This window comes from Ambystoma mexicanum, chromosome 1p (genome assembly GCF_040938575.1).
Source record: "Ambystoma mexicanum isolate Mex_15411 chromosome 1p, UKY_AmexF1_1, whole genome shotgun sequence".
Classification (NCBI taxonomy): Eukaryota; Metazoa; Chordata; class Amphibia; order Caudata; family Ambystomatidae; genus Ambystoma; species Ambystoma mexicanum.
The window spans coordinates 254,775,915-254,794,825 of NC_090921.1; the positions used below are offsets into that span (position 1 = coordinate 254,775,915).

Genomic DNA, 18,911 nt, shown 5'->3' on the forward strand with positions numbered 1-18,911 from the left:
TCAGAGTTCGCAGGTTTTGAAGAATGATGGCACTTGATGATATGTCAGGGTTTATACTCTCTGGGATGAGGCGTAGTCTATGGGTATGAATGAAGGTCTAACTTTGTAGATGATTTATGCAGATGTATACGGCTCCTCCCTAACACCTAGGTCTGCGCACCCTTCTCTCACTACCATACTTGGGACTGGGTGATCTGATCTCCCCGGTTTCCTGCCCTGGTTGCTTGTAGATGACTTGCTGGCAAGTTGCCCTCATCCCCCCTCCCCTGTTGTTAGCTCTTGTTCTCTGCTCCCCTCACCATGTGCTTCACCCTATGATTGCAAAGTGCTCCGTTGTGCAGTCCCAAAGCTAGGTCTGCGCTCAATAAATACCCTAACAGTAATAATAAGAACAATTTGTTTATACTCCTTACAAGGTGAGCTGAATTGATCCAATGTGAAGGAAGTAATATATAATTGACCTGCTCATAGGATGAGCTTTAAGTGGTGACTTAGATGGATAGCACAGAAGGTTCCTTGTGCAACATGACCTAAGCGCTAATCTAGTAATGGTGACTACAAAGAGTAGTGCAGCCCTGGAACGAGCTGTGATAACTTAGTTATTATGAAGAATTGTATTATAGGAAGTTGGTTTGAGGAACCCACCCGGGGGGGGTGAGCTGTGATTAAATGTGGCTAAGAAAAACAGTCCATTGTTCGAAGTTGCTTTAAAGAGCCTGCCCTAAGTGATCAACTATAATTCATTGGTTCTGATAAAAGTTTTGTCTAGTAGTGGATGTTGGTAAATCAGGATTGGACATTGAGCGGAGCTATTTAGCTCCTGCTTGTAGCGGGAAGAGACTGGTTAGCTTTGCACCAACAGCTACCAGGAGCTACTTTTGGCTCCCCAGGCCAGCTGATGCCAAGCAAACACAACCATATGAATTCAACTCTGCACGTTTGGACTTTAGGACACAACTATAGGCCATTTAAAGCATAAGGGGTAAGAAATGGTGTACACGATGATATGTTTCCATCTTATGTGGAAGTTAGATTTGTGAAGACGCTGTGTACTAGCTCGTAGTTCCCCATTAGTAGCTCCTACTCACAGGTCAATGCTGGAGGCCCAGGGGCTGTTTTAACTCCTGCTTATCCAATTTTAATCTCGAGCCCCGTAAATTAAGGTTGAATTAAATCAAGGCACCTGGCCTGGTGGTGAGCTGTGATGACATGTGGTTTATGTTATGTTTACTTGTCTAAGATTTGAAGTTGCTTTAAAGAGTCTGCTTTAAATTGTGAACTATCAATAATTGGTGGTGATCGAGGTTTGTCTAGTACTGGAAGACAGTTAAATTTACACAGAGCTGTAATTAGTAGGTTGTTATGCAGGAGTAGCACAGAAACCTCACAATGTGCACTAACGAGTTATGAAGGCCTTTACATGGAGAGCACTTTCTGGTGCAAGGCGCCAGGCTGTACCCAGGCTTGTTCCTAAGTTTGCTAGATCTCTATCAGGGAGATTGAAGGACTTAAGTTAAGAGTTAGTGGCATGTTTTTCACAGTTTTATATGGGAATGTACAGGCAGGCAAGCTCATGAAACGAATGACCACTGAAGATTCCACCTGTACTGCAGACTAGGGCGGGCGAGTCTTTGTGTACCTCTAATGAAGGTGGGTGAGCTGTGTGGGAATGACCCGCTGAAGATTTCACCTGTTCTGCAGACTAGGGCGGGCGAGTCTTTGTGTACCTCTAATGAAGGTGGGTGAGCTGTGTGGGAATGACCCGCTGAAGATTTCACCTGTTCTGCAGGCTAGGGCGGGCGAGTCTTTGTGTACCTCTAATGAAGGTGGGTGAGCTGTGTGGGAATGACCGCTGAAGATTTCACCTGTTCTGCAGACTAGGGCGGGCGAGTCTTTGTGTACCTCTAATGAAGGTGGGTGAGCTGTGTGGGAATGACCCGCTGAAGATTTCACCTGTTCTGCAGGCTAGGGCGGGCGAGTCTTTGTGTACCTCTAATGAAGGTGGGTGAGCTGTGTGGGAATGACCGCTGAAGATTTCACCTGTTCTGCAGACTAGGGCGGGCGAGTCTTTGTGTACCTCTAATGAAGGTGGGTGAGCTGTGTGGGAATGACCGCTGAAGATTTCACCTGTTCTGCAGACTAGGGCGGGCGAGTCTTTGTGTACCTCTAAAGAAGTTGGGTGTGGGAAGTCTATCCAACACAGAACCAACTTACAGTTGAGCAAGATATTACTGTCCAACTTCTGAACAAGAAAAAAGGTGTATGGTTAGCAATACCTGACCCTGGATTCACCTTTCAACCAAGTTTCATAAGAATAAAGGGACAATCTGCTATTTATTCTACAGAATAGGAGGAACCTGGAATAATTACGATAAGAATTCTGGTGTCAAAAAGCATAACGAAATGTATTATATTGAAATCAAGATGCCAAAATATTGCAGAGAACTATTTTAAACCGATTTAAGATATTGAGACATTTCTCAGAAGATGCCTCTGTAATAATTATCTATAAACCTGATTCTCTTTCATCTCTCCCCCCTAATGACTTCTTTCACCCTCTCATGTCTCTCCAGCAAGCACCACTGTGGTTCGGCCAATGTGTATGAATGGGGGCACTGTTGACAATAGCACCAACCAGTGCAGTTGCCTGGCGGATTTCCATGGAAACCGTTGTCAATATTCTGTCAATGTGATTACCTATGGTAAGTTGCTGACTTTACTTCTTTACTGTATTGTGCACAGTTCAGAGTTGAGTTTCATCCACGAAGTCCTAGGCCTGAAGGCAGTGTTGGGCATTCCACAAAAACCTTCCCACTCCTCTATGACCTCCACGGGATGTCACAGTGCCATGATGCCTCTGGGCTGCTGTGCACTATATAAATACGAATAAAACAAACAAACAAACAAACAAACAAACAAACAAACAGCAATTCGGTGTCACCACAAGCTTAACCGCCAAGAGTCAATGATCACCTTCCATGCAATTCACATTGTTTTTCTAAACGAGGACCAAAATACCAACCAGTACTCAACCAAGACAGGCAAGTGGTCAATTCCGCTGCTACACTGCATGCAAGATGCGAACACTCATTGCCGTAACCCCACAGAGCTTGACACTTCTAGGCACTGGATTCCACAGCAGCTCTGAGCACCAGCTTCTTAATGAAGCCATACACGCAGTCACATTGGCCTGTCCCAAGTGTCAAGAGATTACCCAACTCATACCTTAGCTCTCCCTGCCCCTCTGCTCACACTCAACAGACTTCAACTGCCTTTTGGACAATAGTCCAGGGTACCCGAAAAGTGGCTCACAACAATTGAGTTGTGACACATTGTGCCATTTCACAACACATTACTTGAGTAGAACCTAGTGGTGGAATTGTAGAGAACGTGTCTGGTGGGTTTTAAACTTCATTGTACCAGTAACATTGGTTAGAACTACTAGTAGCACAACACAAGACATTTAAGTGACCAACAATGGTCAACAACTAAATGTTAACCATACCCCTCTTTTTCAGATGACCTAAAGACTCTGTCTAGAAATTCTCCTGTCCCCCAAATCCATATATATCCGGGGGAGAGGGAGAAAGGTTATTTCTTATGGAGCTCCAACAAGAACAGCAATAGTTTTCTTTTGTTGACGTGTAATGATCGCTGCAGTACAAACACCCCAGCATATCAAAAGATGTGATACCCCAGCAAATCAAAAGATGTGATACCCCAGCAGATCAAAAGATGTGAAACCCCAGCAAATCAAAAGATGTGAAACCCCAGCAGATCAAAAGATGTGTTGTTGCGCAGTTTGTATCCTTCCTCTTACTCGCGCCAATGTCCCTGAGACACGGAGGAAATTTCTCCAACACTGCTTAGCACCATTTTGTGGGACAAAGAGCAAAGACTCACAATATACACATTTATATGATAAAAGGTTTTTTTCATGAGGCTGGTTCGTTGCGTAGGTTTTAACATCCTTGGACCCATCCCCTTTGTGCTAAGAAACCCTCTCCATTTGTGTGTACTTCAATATCACAGTCCTCACCGTACCCATAAATAAACTGCTTCCGCTCCCATTTTTCCAGTTATTCTCCCGTTTTCACCATGCTCGTTCATAGTTCCGGTAGCCATTCTTCCTGCACCTATAAACCAAATTTAACCTCGACACAAGTCAACAAAATTATCAGAAAGTTAACAACACCCCCTTTTAGCTGACATAAAAGCACCTAGAGGAGCCCAACCACCACCAGATGGTGTTTCTCTTTTTCTCTTCAATATCAACTAGCCTCCCACAAGCACCCTTCTACTACCTTCATCAATGTCTGTAAATTGTCTTTGTGTAACCCAGTCGAAAACTCCAATTCTTCCAGGTCACAAAACCTCTGTCGCTGTGTAAGACAACCCCAGCTGTCTCCTGCGAGGCTTCTTCTCTCCATGGCTGCACCCCCATTTCACAATAGCATGCTTACTTCTGCCTCCTAGACCACTCCAGAGCCAGTATTTCTAAAATAAACAAGGGGGCATATTAGATACCTTTGCTGTCACCAGCCTTCTTCCCCAGAGGAGGAACCTAACCCAAATACCTAACAGAGCTACACCTGCCTCCATTCTTCAAGCTGATCCGGCTGAGACTCTTCTCCACGCCTTCCGATGCAACCTGCAGAACAACTGTGGGCCATATCTGCTCAGGGACAAACCCAACTGGCCCATACACTTCTGCAGCATCCCAAGCACTTGTCCTATCTTTCATTGGGTCCTCACCATCCTAACAGACACAGGCATTCCCTTCGTGTTCCTCATTGGAAATGAACCTGTGCGCCCTTTGCATAAGGTTGACAATCTAAACCCCTTACCTATTGTCCACACAAGTGACAAGGTTGGCCCTAGGCTCAATTTTCATCACCAAGACCCTGCAACACTGTTCTTCATAACAGTCACAAGACACACAACTCTTTACATATTGGTCTGGTCACCACCACTATGAACTATTTGTGGCCCACGGCAACCATCTATTTTCCGTTACTCATTTCTGCCCCAGACTCAAGTAGTCCCACCAATATCAGGAAGAATTCACTGCAGCTAACTTGACTCCGTAAGCTCCATTTTATCTCCATCCAAATAAATCAAACAAAGCCATGTGTCGCTCGTTTTCTTTATAAACCCTCGTAGCAGTCACCAAGCTGTCCTTGACTACTAGCTTTCCTCTCTCTTGGCTATCACCAAACATATATGTCAGTGACACAGCTCTGTGTTTAGTTCACATTGTGCTCATATGTCACCGAGCCGGCTCTGCACCATGAATACTACTTCGCCCAAAACAGTTCTCATTACTCAAGGGTTCCCTCCAGACACTGGGGCTCAGTTCACTGGAGCAACTCTTTATGGATGTAGAACACTAATCTGGGTCACCCCGTCCCGCAGAAGCCCATCCATGTTGGAATCTTCGATGCTCTATGACCCCAGATGCCCTCTTCTTCGCTAGATGTTCTGTGTCCCCTATAGACTTCTCAAGCAATTCTACAGATTGCAATTAACATGTCTTTCCAGCTCCTAGTACAGCCCTAATCTGCCCCCCCTAAATGTGCTTCCACCCCCTACAGGATGACCTATCACTATAACTCCTTGCAGTTGTCGCAAACCTGACCTTTGGTCTTTCACGAGCCCTCAGGTGCCGGCTAATCGTTCCACATCTTAGTTCCCAGAAGCAGCGCCCTGGCCTTCCCCCTTGCTTCCTTCCACTGACCGGCTATGTCCTGCCTTCCAATTGCTCCTTCAATGCCAGCGACTGGTGCCCTAAACCCAGTACCTGATCTTTAGCCTGACCAGTGGCCAACCTCAGCTGCCTAACTCTGAGGTCTACACCACAGGGCGGCACACACACCCCGTCCACAAGCTCCTCCTTAGCGCGAGCTTCCTGCCAAGCGGCTCAGGCACATTGCCTCACTGCTGTTGAATGTTGCCATGCTCCTCTGCGTTGCTACAGAGATTGCATATCGTTTTTTTTTCCTCTGTTTATCCTCTAGCCCCTTTCTACTGCTACTATCAGCCTCTCCTAGTTTACTGACAAAAGCCCCTCTTTGTACTTCTCTGGGGGACATGGCCATCTACATGTGTTTTTTCCCTTGGTCTTCTCCCGCACACCACATCCTTTCTACAAGCTGTAAAGAGACGCAGCAGACCCCTGGTGCGCCATTCCTTGCCGTCCTTCCTTTTCCCAAACCGAATATTCTCGCAGCAGAGAAGAGGTTCCTCCTCCACCCTAGGGCCCGTGTTCCCTCCTTCCCAGCGTCACAATGGAATCAGATATAAAGAAAGCGCCACCGTGGGGCGTGGGCCCCATATATGCCACCCAAGAAGTACAAGCCTATTGGGCCAATCTGGGGACCCCGTGAATAGGTGGAGTCCTCCTTCGCCACAGGTGCATGACGGGATGTCCCAGTTAGACGTGTCATGCACAGTATGTCAGTGAACCTTTCTTCTTTCCACAGAAACGATCAAAGTGAGCATCAATGTGACCGTTACGGTGACGAATGCAGTCTACAACTCAAGCCTGGCGCAGACCGTCTCTATTGACTACAAGGCGTTTGTGCTGCGCTTCCAAGAGCAGGTACGGTTTAAAACACTGTTCACAAGCGCGGGGGCATTGCCATGTCCGCAGCCACGACGAGGTGTCTGCGTGAAGTTCAATTCAAGAACAACACGCTGTAGGTTCTGCTGCCCTCCGGAATGACACATTTGTGTGAAACATACATTGCTAAATATGCTTCGCAAAGAGCTATTAACTTATAATGTTTCATGTTTGTAATTGGAAAAGGGTTCACTAACTCAGTTTTACTGTTTTGGGGGGTACTCCATACTATGTGTATTTGCTTAATTTACGTTCTCTGGAATCTCCTCCTCTTTATAGTTTTCACATTAAGTGTGGCTTTGGAAATCTGGTGAAAGGATTGTGAATTGAAAGGGAGTTGATTAACTGTTTTAACTGTTTATAATCTTACGTCCAGTCACCTTTACACGACACTTATGAGATGTTTACCAAACAGCAGTGAAGGGTTCCTCTAGACAGTGGTAGAAGTTTACCAAAAACGTAGTGGAGCTGTTAACAGTAAAATATAAAAGTAGTGGAACACTGCTCCCGACCGTTCCTGCTCACTTCGAACACTGCTTTGCGTAGGTCAACTCGCTCACGTCAACTTCATACACGTCATCCACCCAACTTCAAGCAGCGCGTCAAATCACCCAACAAACCAGGCAGGCAAATATATATTATTACGCCTCATTGCAGTTTCGCACCAACTAAGTGCAGCTAAAACGTCTATTAATAAATACTACTATATTTTGAACATGTACGTGTACAGTACACTATACAATTCATTGCATGTATGAGGCAAGCGTGCCCATAGGCGTAAATGAGCTGAGCAGGCGAGGGTAGTGCTGAGCTGCAGTCTCGGATGGTGGCAGAAAGAGAGGCCCTTCCGGCGGGTCTAAAGCACTGAACATGCTGTTAGAATTGGGCTGAGGCCACATGGTTGGGCCGCCGGCATGCCAGGGCTGGGCTTCAGACATAGCAAGGCTGATCACGGTGGAATGTAGTACGATTCTTTACACAGCATCACAATCGCATCTAACTCCACAAACGCCTTTCTACTACAGCGGTGATGGGTGCAATATAAATGCTTAATAACCTAACAGTCGAAATGGAAAGTAATGTAGCAGTTAGACCAATCCGGAATCATGCCGCGTAAACCGAAAGCAGAGATCATTTTAGGTCAGACAGATTCAGGAGAATCTTTGGTTCCACAGGTGGCAAGAGACAGACTCAGAACAAATTAAAGGCCCTCCCTCACGGTCCAAATAGTTTGTATACATCCATGACAGTTTAGGATTCAGTGCAACTGAGTGGCATTTATTATGCATTAATCAAAGTGAAACTAACTTTTTCAGTAATGCATTGTGTGTGCCACTCAAACCCAGGAACCCAAAGTCAAAGACAGCCAGTGGATAGATGACTCTTGCGGCTGCGCAAGGGAGTTACAGAATGCCCTTTGGCCCATCCATGCAAACTAGAAGAACCGGGAGACATTAACATTATATGCTGGGGTCAAAATCTCAAGTTGAAAGCTACTAGCCAGGCATAAAATGTCACTCACCACCTCAACTCTATGCATGGACGCAGCCAGGGCTTTAAGTGGGCCGAGGCTAGCCGAGCTGGAGCAGAGTCCCGGCAGGCTCAGAAACAGCGGACTCCCAGCAGGCTCAGAAACAGCGGACTCCCAGCAGGCTCAGAAACAGCGGACTCCCAGCAGGCTCAGAAACAGCGGACTCCCGGCAGGCTCAGAAACATCTGACTCCCAGCAGGCTCAGAAACAGCATACTCTCATCAGGCTCAGAAACAGCGGACTCCCATCAGGCTCAGAAACAGCGGACTCCCAGCAGGCTCAGAAACAGCAGACTCCCGGCAGGCTCAGAAACAGCAGACTCCCAGCAGGCTCAGAAACAGCGGACTCCCGGCAGGCTCAGAAACAGCGGACTCCCGGCAGGCTCAGAAAATTGTGTCTTGAGATGGGGCCCTGCTGGGGCTCCCTACTGTCCCCTACTAACTCCAGACCGCTAGAAGCCAAGAAATGTTGTCGAAAGTCTGACAATTTCGCGTATGAGTGAGAGCTTCAGGCTTTACAAAAAGAAGTAGCATTTTCATTGTGTCGCTGACCACCTGCGAGACAGCCCTTTCATTGGAAATGCTGGGATCAGCACGCTTGCACCCCAGGTGAGAGGGTGATGATCGATGCAAAGGGGTGCCTGGCAGGGTGTCAGTGCCGCGATTAAGAGGCAAGATTTACCTGACTTGAATGCTGCCTGTTAGACCACGCATCTTTTACCAAATCAAGCCAGGGCTCTTACCGGGGCGTGGCATAACAGGCAGCATTCAGGTGTGGTAAGTGTTGACTATTGATTGCAGCGCTGAACTGCTCAGTGTGCCAGGATTCTGCAGGCCACTTAAAGCACTGCACACAGCACACTATTCTATTCTCACCATGAGTCAATTATCACCCGCCAATGGCTAGTGGTCAGTGCAACATTTGAGCCCTGCTATACGTCCTACTTAAGTCATGGCGTGTCAGCGGTCTACAGATCTATATGTGCAAAAGCAACAGTATATAAAAGATTCAGTAAATACATTTTTTCTCATCGTATTTTAATTCAAGATGGATTCCAACTCAGTCGGGCCTTGTGCTTTTTGATAACATGTTCCTAGCAAATTGACATCATGTTATACTTCAAAGTCTGTTTTTACTCCACACTCCCAGCTACCCACATCTGAGGCTCATTCAGGAAAGCCTCCTACATTCAAACATGCTGATTCGTCATTTCAGATAACAATCGTTACTCTTCCCCGAACCCTTAAGGTACTTTCACTAACACACATTCTTTTCATCGTATTCGACACGTTTTTGCAGGTGCAACTAAGTAGAAATGCACAATATCCAAGATGACCACATTTCACTTCTCCTTTTTTTGGTGCAAGTGATGAAAGCTTTGAGAATCTGTACACACTATGGGGCCCATTTTAGTGACTGCCGTGACGTTAATGGATTGTGTAAAAGCCCTTTGTGCTTTTTATTAGCATCGCGCCCCATTTTCGTCCATTTGCATGTCAGAAAGGAGGGGCAGAACGCAACGTGTGTTTCTGCAACCTCCCTTCCTCTCCGCCGTAGAAAATGCACCAGCATTCATGGCGGCATGCATGTTCATGCTGCAGCAAATGCTCAGGAAACCTATGGGGGCCCGACGGCTTTATGGACCAGCAAAAAGCAGGCGGACTCCAGAGTGCAAAGCAAAAGGCAGCATACACACGTGTATGCCGCCTTTTTCCCTGAACTAATGCATTCCTGCGTGCAGATGACCAAATTCCGGCAGTGGGGACCCGCCTACGTGTATGTCTACAGGTACCGGGTCAATAAAATGAGCCACTGAGATAGGTGTACTTAAATGAAAGGCATAAAAGCCTTGTGTAAGGCTTTTACGCCTTTAATTCTAGTCACACCCCATTTTCTTCCATTTATATGGTGGAGAGGAGAGGTGGATCATAGCGATTCTGCCGCCCCCTTCTCCACCATACAAATACTGCAGCATTTGCACCTGCATGGATTTTCATGCTGGCACTATTGATGCAAATTCCTATGAGCCCGCCTGCATTTCACATCACAATAATATAATATTGGACCAACAGAACAGGGAATAGCTATTCACAACATTTGTTTATTTATCAATACCAATAAATGTTCCATTTGTTGATTTCTAAAAACCTTTATTCTCATATCAAAAATTCATGAAAAATATATAAAATCAAACGTAACAAACAAATATCTGCATCAAGCATTCATACTGATTCACTCCTACCAATCTTTCCACTCTTTATTTTGTTATCACAGTATATATATCTTTTTGTCTTTTGGCCTCCAAAATCGACAGCCTCCAATTTTTGTTTACACAATGATCAAAAAAGTCCTCTATCCACTCCTGTGATGGTACTGCCTGCGTGTTCCTAATCACACAGGCCTATGTCTACACGTGTTTCGGTTGTCTTTTCGGGACATCCACATTCGTAGCCCCTTGGATCTTGCAACCTTCTTCAGGACAGAAAATCGGGAGTATCCTTGTGCCCGTAAGCCTCAAGTAGGGTGAGTATCACCACCTAAAATACAATACAGAATATCAACAGACCTGACTAACCATCACTCAAACTTTCATATATTCTATTTCATTATTATAAGCTATTCCCTCTTATTCACGTCACATTAAATGTGTAGAAACAATGATTCTAACAAGTAATCATAGTATCAATATTAATGAGCGATGAACTTCTTAACACCCATTCAATTGATTGTCGGATTTAATCCTATCTGCATCATTGCATAATGGCCACTCTAATCTGTCCACATCAAAAGATACAAATAAACCCAAACTGAACATAATTTAATTCATGTACTTACTCAAATTAATTTGTTGTATTCAAACATCAATGTATTTAATATGGACTCTTCAAGAGAGGTTCTTCATGTTTTAGGCAGGGCTATCAATTGCAAAATAGCTCCTACAAGGAAAAGGGGATTCATTGATACTCTGCATAATTTATACATAATGAAGTGGAAAAACTATGATTAGTGGTGGATTGAAAATACTTACACCTGTTGTAACGTATTCTTATGCAGGGGGTTGTTTTTATCCACCTGCAGCCACAAAGTACCGCTCTGGTGATGATCCTACAGCAGGATCTGAAAAAATAGATTACAGGAAGCTGACTGAACAACTGGCCTTTTTACAAACTTATATCGTAATGATACACACATCTTTCTAGGTAACTATTCAAAAATAGACATTTCCGTTATAGCTTGTCACCACTTTTCTCTGTTTCAGTTCTCTGCTAATTCCCATTTTAATACTAGCCCTAAAGAGCATTTTTTGTTAGTTTAAAAATGTCAAATGCCTATCTTTAAGGTTCTTGGGTGTTCTCCCTCTGTTCTATATTCCCCTCGTTTCCTCCCAGACTGCCATTCGCCCTCTCCTGCTTACCTGATTCATTCCGCTAGCAGAGTCCATCTACGTGCTGTGTCACATTCGTCTTCCGGCGCCGATTTAATGCCTGTCTCGCGTGTTTATTTATGCTCGCAAATCCATGGAAGCAGAAAGAGGACTATCGTTCATCATCCATGTGTGAACACTGAAATGGGACTCATTCCTTTATTTGTAACCATCAAAGAGGAGAGAAAAAAAAAACTCTCTTCCTGGATAAGTTGACACTGACTGCCTACTGTTTCGAGAAATAAAAGAGATCTGAGTCTCGAAAGAAAGACAACCAATCCACAAATCAAGCTGAAAGTGTGCCTAATGTGACTGGACTGAAAACCAAATCTGGCTTCAATCCTCCAATATATGCTTGTCCACCGGAAATTGTGACATTTGAGAATCGGGTAACTAAAGAAGTTTTGAAAGCCATCCAAATAAAGAACTACACACCAGACAATTTGAGTACCTACGAAAGAGAGTCGTTGAGAGTTTTGTGTGATCGAAGAGACATTACGATCAAACCCGCAGATCGGCGCTGGAAGACGAATGCGACACGGCACGTAGATGGACTCTGCTAGCAGAATGAATCAGGTAAGCAGGAGAGGGCGAGTGGCAGTCTGGGAGGAAACAAGTGGAATATAGAACAGAGGGAGTGGGTTCAACACCCAAGAACCTTAAAGATAGGCATTTGACATTTTTAAACTAACAAAAAATGCTCTTTAGGGCTAGTATTGAAATGGGAATTAGCAGAGAACTGAAACAGAGAAAAGTGGTGACAAGCTATAACGGAAATGTCTATTTTTGAATAGTTACCTAGAAAGATGTGTGTATCATTACGATATAAGTTTGTAAAAAGGCCAGTTGTTCAGTCAGCTTCCTGTAATCTATTTTTTCAGATCCTTCTGTAGGATCATCACCAGAGCGGTACTTTGTGGCTGCAGGTGGATAAAAAAAAACCCTGTATGAGAATGCGCTACAACAGGTGTAAGTATTTTCAATCCACCACTAATCATAGTTTTTCCACTTCATTATGTATAAATTATGAAGAGTATCAATGAATCCCCTTTTCCTTGTAGGAGCTATTTTGCAATTGATAGCCCTGCCTAAAACATGAAGAACCTCTCTTGAAGAGTCCATATTAAATACATTGATGTTTGAATACAACAAATTAATTTGAGTAAGTACATGAATTAAATTATGTTCAGTTTGGGTTTATTTGCATCTTTTGATGTGGACAGATTAGGGTGGCCATTATGCAATGATGCAGATAGGATTACATCCGACAATCGATTGAATGGGTGTTAAGAAGTTCATCGCTCATTAATATTGATACTATGATTGCTTGTTAGAATCATTTTTTCTACACATTTAATGTGACGTGAATAAGAGGGAATAGCTTATAATAATGAAATAGAATATAGGAAAGTTTGAGTGATGGTTAGTCAGGTCTGTTGATATTCTGTATTGTATTTTAGGTGGTGATACTCACCCTACTTGAGGCTTACGGGAACAAGGATACTCCTGATTTTCTGTCCTGAAGAAGGTTGCAAGATCCAAGGGGCTACGAATGTGGATGTCCCAAAAAGACAACCGAAACACGTGTAGACATAGGCCTGTGTGATTAGGAACACGCAGGCAGTACCATCAAAGGAGTGGATAGAGGACTTTTTTGATCATTGTGTAAACAAAAATTGGAGGCTGTCGATTTTGGAGGCCAAAAGACAAAAAGATATATATACTGTGATAACAAAATAAAGAGTGGAAAGATTGGTAGGAGTGAATCAGTATGAATGCTTGATGCAGATATTTGTTTGTTATGTTTGATTTTATATATTTTTTATGAATTTTTGATATGAGAATAAAGGTTTTTAGAAATCAACAAATTGAACATTTATTGGTATTGATAAATAAATAAATGTTGTGAATAGCTATTCCCTGTTCTGTTGGTCCAATATTATATTATTGTTATATGACGTCTGGAGGACCAGGGACTTTAATCAGGCACCCCTTTTTTGTATAATGCATTTCACATCAGCAAAAAGCAGACCGACTCCATAGGAATCCATTGAAAACGCAGCCTACCATGAGTAGATGGTAAGCAGAGTTGACTTAATTTGCATGAACCATTGAAAAAAGGGCGGTGTATAAGCATGGACACTTCCTTTTGACAGTCCCCTGTTGCAATCCACCATGCAAATTAGGACAATTAGGCACCTGGGAGCTGTTTACACAAAAGTATAAACGTAACAGGTCCCTGCCGCCTAATTATCCGGAGACTCGAAAATTAGCATACATGCCAACCCTCCCTATTTAGTCCAGAGACTTCCTATTTTTCAGTGAAAAACATCGCTATTTTTTACGTTCTACAGACGAAAATATTTCGAGTCCCCATGCCGTCCTATGGGAAAATGTATGTCTCCTGATTTCTCTGACAAAATCTCCCTTCCAGGTGCGTTGGAGTGTTAGCATGTATGAATTAGATCCATTGTCATTTCAGATGACAGACATGCCAACCTTCCTGATTGAGACGGAGACTCCCAATTTTTTTCATAAAAAATGTTTCAGTTTTTTACTGTCTCCCGCAAAATCCAAAGAGATGATTCAATTCTCCTGCTTTTAGTAGCAGAATCTCCCTCACAGGTGCTGCAAAATATTGGCATATTACCCATTTGGCCCATTTAAAGTAGTTAAACAGGCGCACTCGGCACCTTCCCATTGAACCCCCAACCCACCTCCTGAAACTCCCGCCTGCCCGCCTCCTACCCCTCCCTCCACCCGTGATTGGTTGGTGATTCTGCGCACCAAACACGACGAGAGACTTGCTCTTGTATCATGGGCCTCGAGCTTTCCCTCCATGCCCCTGACCCGTCCCTCCCCCTGATTGGATAGCTCCAGTATTTAATAGTCATTCCCAGGGCAGCCCTCTGCCCGGCAGCCCCTGCGGCTAAGGGCCCAGAGGCAAAGGGCAGCTCCTACAGTGGCGGCTCCAAGGTGTGTCTGCAGGTATCAGCAGGGGAAGCCATTTAAGCCAGCAACCTGCCATCAACCAGCAAAGTAAGTGTGGCATGGGTGTGGGGGGTAGAGTAATCACACTATCCCAGAAAGCCCTGCATTACGTTACCTCAAAACTATGAATGCTAGCAAACAACACACTTAGACGGAATTGTGAAGATTAGCAATTGACACACTTAGATAGAATTTCAATATTAGCCTGTGCCAAATTTAGACGATTTGTGGATATTAGAATGCGCCACACTTAGACAGAATTGTAAATGCTAGCATGTGCCACACTTAGATGGAATTGTAAATGTAAGCTAGCCACACACTTAGACAGAATAGTGAATTTCAGCATGTGGCACACTTAGACAGAATTGTGAAGATTAGCAATCGACACGATTAGGTAGAATTTCAATATTAGCATGCGTTGCATCTAGATATATTAGCATGTGCCACACTTACATAGAATTATGAAAGCTAGCCTGCATCGCACCTAGACAGATTTGTGAATATTAGCATCTGCCACACTTAAATAGAATTATGAAAGTTAGCCTGTGCCGCATCTAAACAGATTCATGAATACTAGCATATGCCACACTTAGACAGAATTGTGAATGTTAGCCTGTGTCGCATCTAGGCAGATTTGTGAATATCAGCATGTGCCACACTTACAAAGTATTCTGAAAGATAGCCTGCGTCGCACCTGGACAGATTTGGGAATATTAGCGGGTACCACAGTTGAATAGAATTATGAAAGTTAGCCTGCGTCGCACCTAGAGAGTACTGTGAATATTAGCATGTGCCCCATTTAGACAGAATTGTGAATGTAAGCCTGCGCCGCATCTAGACAGATTTGTGAATATTAGCATGTGCCACACCTAGATAGAATTTTGAAAGTTAGCAAGCAGCACACTTGGATAAAATTACGAAAGTTAGCCTGCGTCGCACCTAGACAGATCAGTCATTATTGGCATGTGCCACATTTAGAAAGAATTGTGAATATTAGCTTGCTTCTCATCTGGATAGGATTGTCAAGGTTAGTAAGTGCCTCACTTAGATGGAACTGTTAAATGTTGGCCTGCTTAATGACTGGATGGGTTTGCGGATGTTGGCTAGTGCCACACTAGATTAGTGTTGTGAAAATCAACAACCGAAACACTTAGAACTGTGAATATTAGCATGTGCCACATTTGGATGGGGTTGTGAGTGTTGGCCTGCATCGCATCTCGGATAGAATTGTGAGGGTTAGCAAGTCACTCACTTAGAGATGTGAATATTAGCATGTACAACATTAGATGGATACTGGGATGGAATTGTGGATGCTGGCCTGCGTCGCATATAGACAGATTTATGAATATTAGCAAGTGCATTAAATGGATTGTGATGCCTGGCCCTCTCTCCCACTCGGCTGGACCCTCAAGCCTGGATGTGGCATCCGTCTCCGCCCGTTGTATGTTGAGGCTCACCTATTGTAGAGCCTGGACCTTTCTCCCACTGTGCAGGATTCTCGTATCTGGGGATAGCTTGCATGCTGTATGGTGAAACATAGTTTATTGTGAGGCCCAGCCTTCTTCACGACTTTGCGAGGCACTCGAATCTAGGTGTGGCATACACACCTGTCCATTGTATGCTGAAACGGAGCGTACTGTGGGACCAGGGCCTCTCCCCACCATGCAGGATTCCCAAAATCTAGGCATTTAGCCATACTGTGAAGATTAGATGCAAAACACATATCACACTAAGTAAAAAACTCAAACGTTCTGTATACTTAACCCACTCAAAAAGCTCACACAACCGCCTCTCGCACCGCAAGCCGCACGCACTTCACCACACCGCAACAACACATAAACTGCACCAACAGCACACGAGGACTGACATCGATCCGATACCCGCACCAAAGTTTAGCGCACAGTGTATTCCGAGCTGAAGCTGCCAACAGACCACCACTCCCTCTTCACCTTACTAACCCATCCTGCCTTCTCGTTTGCAGATCCGCCAGAGCGCCTGGGGACCAACTCCGTTGGTTACGGTGCGCGGTACAAATACATTTAACATTAACATTTAACATATAACCATTTTACACTCCCCTGTTGCACTCCAATGAGAAAAATTAGGCAGAGGGGACCTCAGTACGCCAAAGAGGAAATGTAACACGTCCACTCAGTGAACGTCGGTTTTGTTGGCCAAGTCATAAACCCATTCTTGGATCTTGCAGATCTATCACTCACTCTGTGGTGCTTATAGGTGCAACATTATCGATTTTATTTGTAATTATACTGTGCTTTCTGCTGAGGCCGGATGCACGGTGGCTGTCATGTTTAACGCTGGTCTGCAGGGTCACTATCCACGCCTGCGCACTTGTTCAGCTGGGCAGACGTCGAGTCAGAAAAGAAACACAGGGTGCTCGGACGAGAAAGAGGACATAACGTATGACGTCTTCCCGCATGCTCGTTCTCGCACTGCACCGACGGGTGTCACAAATGAACTTTGGCCTTCAGAAAGATTAAGGGTCCCACTTCAAGGTATTTACCGTGTTTGAGTCCTGAGGGTTTGACGCTATCCCAACCGTAAATCCTCACTCAGCAAAGCATGCACGCTTCGTGAATAGAAAAGGTTGCGCACTGCTTCATAAATGAGGAGGCCCAGACCGCGACTTGCAGAAGTTCAGGATTGTTTGTAATCTTGAGCTAGACATACATTTCCCTCGTTTTTTGACTGCTCACGCTAGGGAATTTTGTCATTCATCGTTTATCTCTCGACTATCTTCTCTTTCAGATGAATATCGTTTACGCGAAAGTGATCGGATATAAAGGTGTGGAAGTTCTCTCAATAAGGTAAGTGCACAATTGTGACTATTAGTGATGCACGTAATTGTCTTTCATTGTAAAATAATAACAGAATATTGCCAAGGATGTTGTCAGGGCATTAAGTGAGCCGGCAGTCTTTGAGATGGGCTCCGGAGCCAGGGCCCTGTCGGGGCTCAGCCCGACTAGCGTCAGCCACGCCGACCTTCCAAGGCAGCCATGTAACCGAACAGCGCTTTGGCTAAACCTACTGCGTGATGTTTCTTTATGCAGAAACAGGAGGATGGCTGGGTTGGCCTGCCACTTTGGTTACTGAGTAAAGAGCTTACATGCAGCAGGAAGCCCATTAACAATACTTGGCTGGCCAACCGTGCCCTCCTGTTTCGGAATAAGGAGACATCACGCAGCAGGCTGCCCATTGCATTCAAGGACCCGTGTGGATAAAAGGTTGCCTGAGAGGGCCAGCGACCCCTGCAGGCAATTCTTTAACCACAGCTCCTAGAATGCAAGGGGTGGGGAGGGGCTCCTGTTGGGGGGCTTGGACTAAGAGCTTGTCCTTAAGCCATGCCCCCTAACAAGATCCCCCCTCTATTTACCACCCCACTTAAAGCACTGGATGTTGTGTTCCTTTAGTATACCCCCATGTGACTCAGAGCAACTGTGCCTCTATTCAGAGACATCTGTTTCTGATTACACTGAGATTTACAGCGAGGCTCCTGTTCCTCTGAATATACCCCCATGTTATGTTTATACTATGCTGCACAGATATCCATAACCGTGGCACTAGGCCACTTCCTTGCGCCCCCACCAACATACATTAGCAAACACATATCCCTGCGACCTGCTTTTCCTTGTTACCTTATTTTTTTAAGCAGGGACAGTTCTTTTTGTGGCTTACATGGCCACAGTATTCCATTTCTCACACTGCAAACACTACTTCTGCATTGTACTTTCATGCTTATTGTGAGAAACCAAAGGGTCTCTCACCCGCTAGTCCTCAGGAACTTGTCATCCAGGTGGCCAGGACAGGGCCATCGCTTTTGGGTTCAGTTCCCGGGGGTGGACCAGTGCAGGAGGATCACCTGGGTGAGTGGTCTTCAGGGAGAGCGGGTGAGGCAGCCAATGGTGAGACACAGTATTCCCCCCCTTTTTTGTACACCTAACCCAATCCTATTTTTTAGCATTCTCTGATGTCCTGACCCTACCACCCCCCTTTCTACACAAACACAGAAAGAGGTAGACTGAAGACAAAAACTCTTACACATTGCACTGGACATGTCCCGCTAATCAGGTCAGGCAAAGTCAGGCACTTGACTTTAAGTGCATACATCTGATACCAGTTAGCTCTCCTCACACCGATAAAGTACGGTACATAGACACACACTCAGAGCAAGTTGGAACACGAGTAAGAGCAGAACAGCAGAACTTCTGGTGCGAAGACAAACCTACTGGAGCAGAGCGATGGACCAAGGGACGAGAGCTACAGGTCGAGAACCCCAGGAGTTCCCTACAGGAGGTTGTTGCTTCCGAAAGGCTGCGAAAGACACA

General features: G+C 44.8%; 1 protein-coding gene across 1 annotated transcript in view; it reads left to right on the plus strand.

Moving 5' to 3' along the window:
- The window catches only part of LOC138568755 (mucin-3A-like), a 95,202-nt gene that overhangs the window by 2,382 nt on the left and 73,909 nt on the right, over positions 1-18,911 (plus strand). The window contains exons 2-4 of the mRNA XM_069646541.1: positions 2,574-2,702; positions 6,483-6,601; positions 17,335-17,393. Of these exons, the coding sequence (XP_069502642.1) occupies positions 2,574-2,702; positions 6,483-6,601; positions 17,335-17,393 (307 nt within the window). The remainder of the gene's footprint in view (positions 1-2,573; positions 2,703-6,482; positions 6,602-17,334; positions 17,394-18,911) is intronic.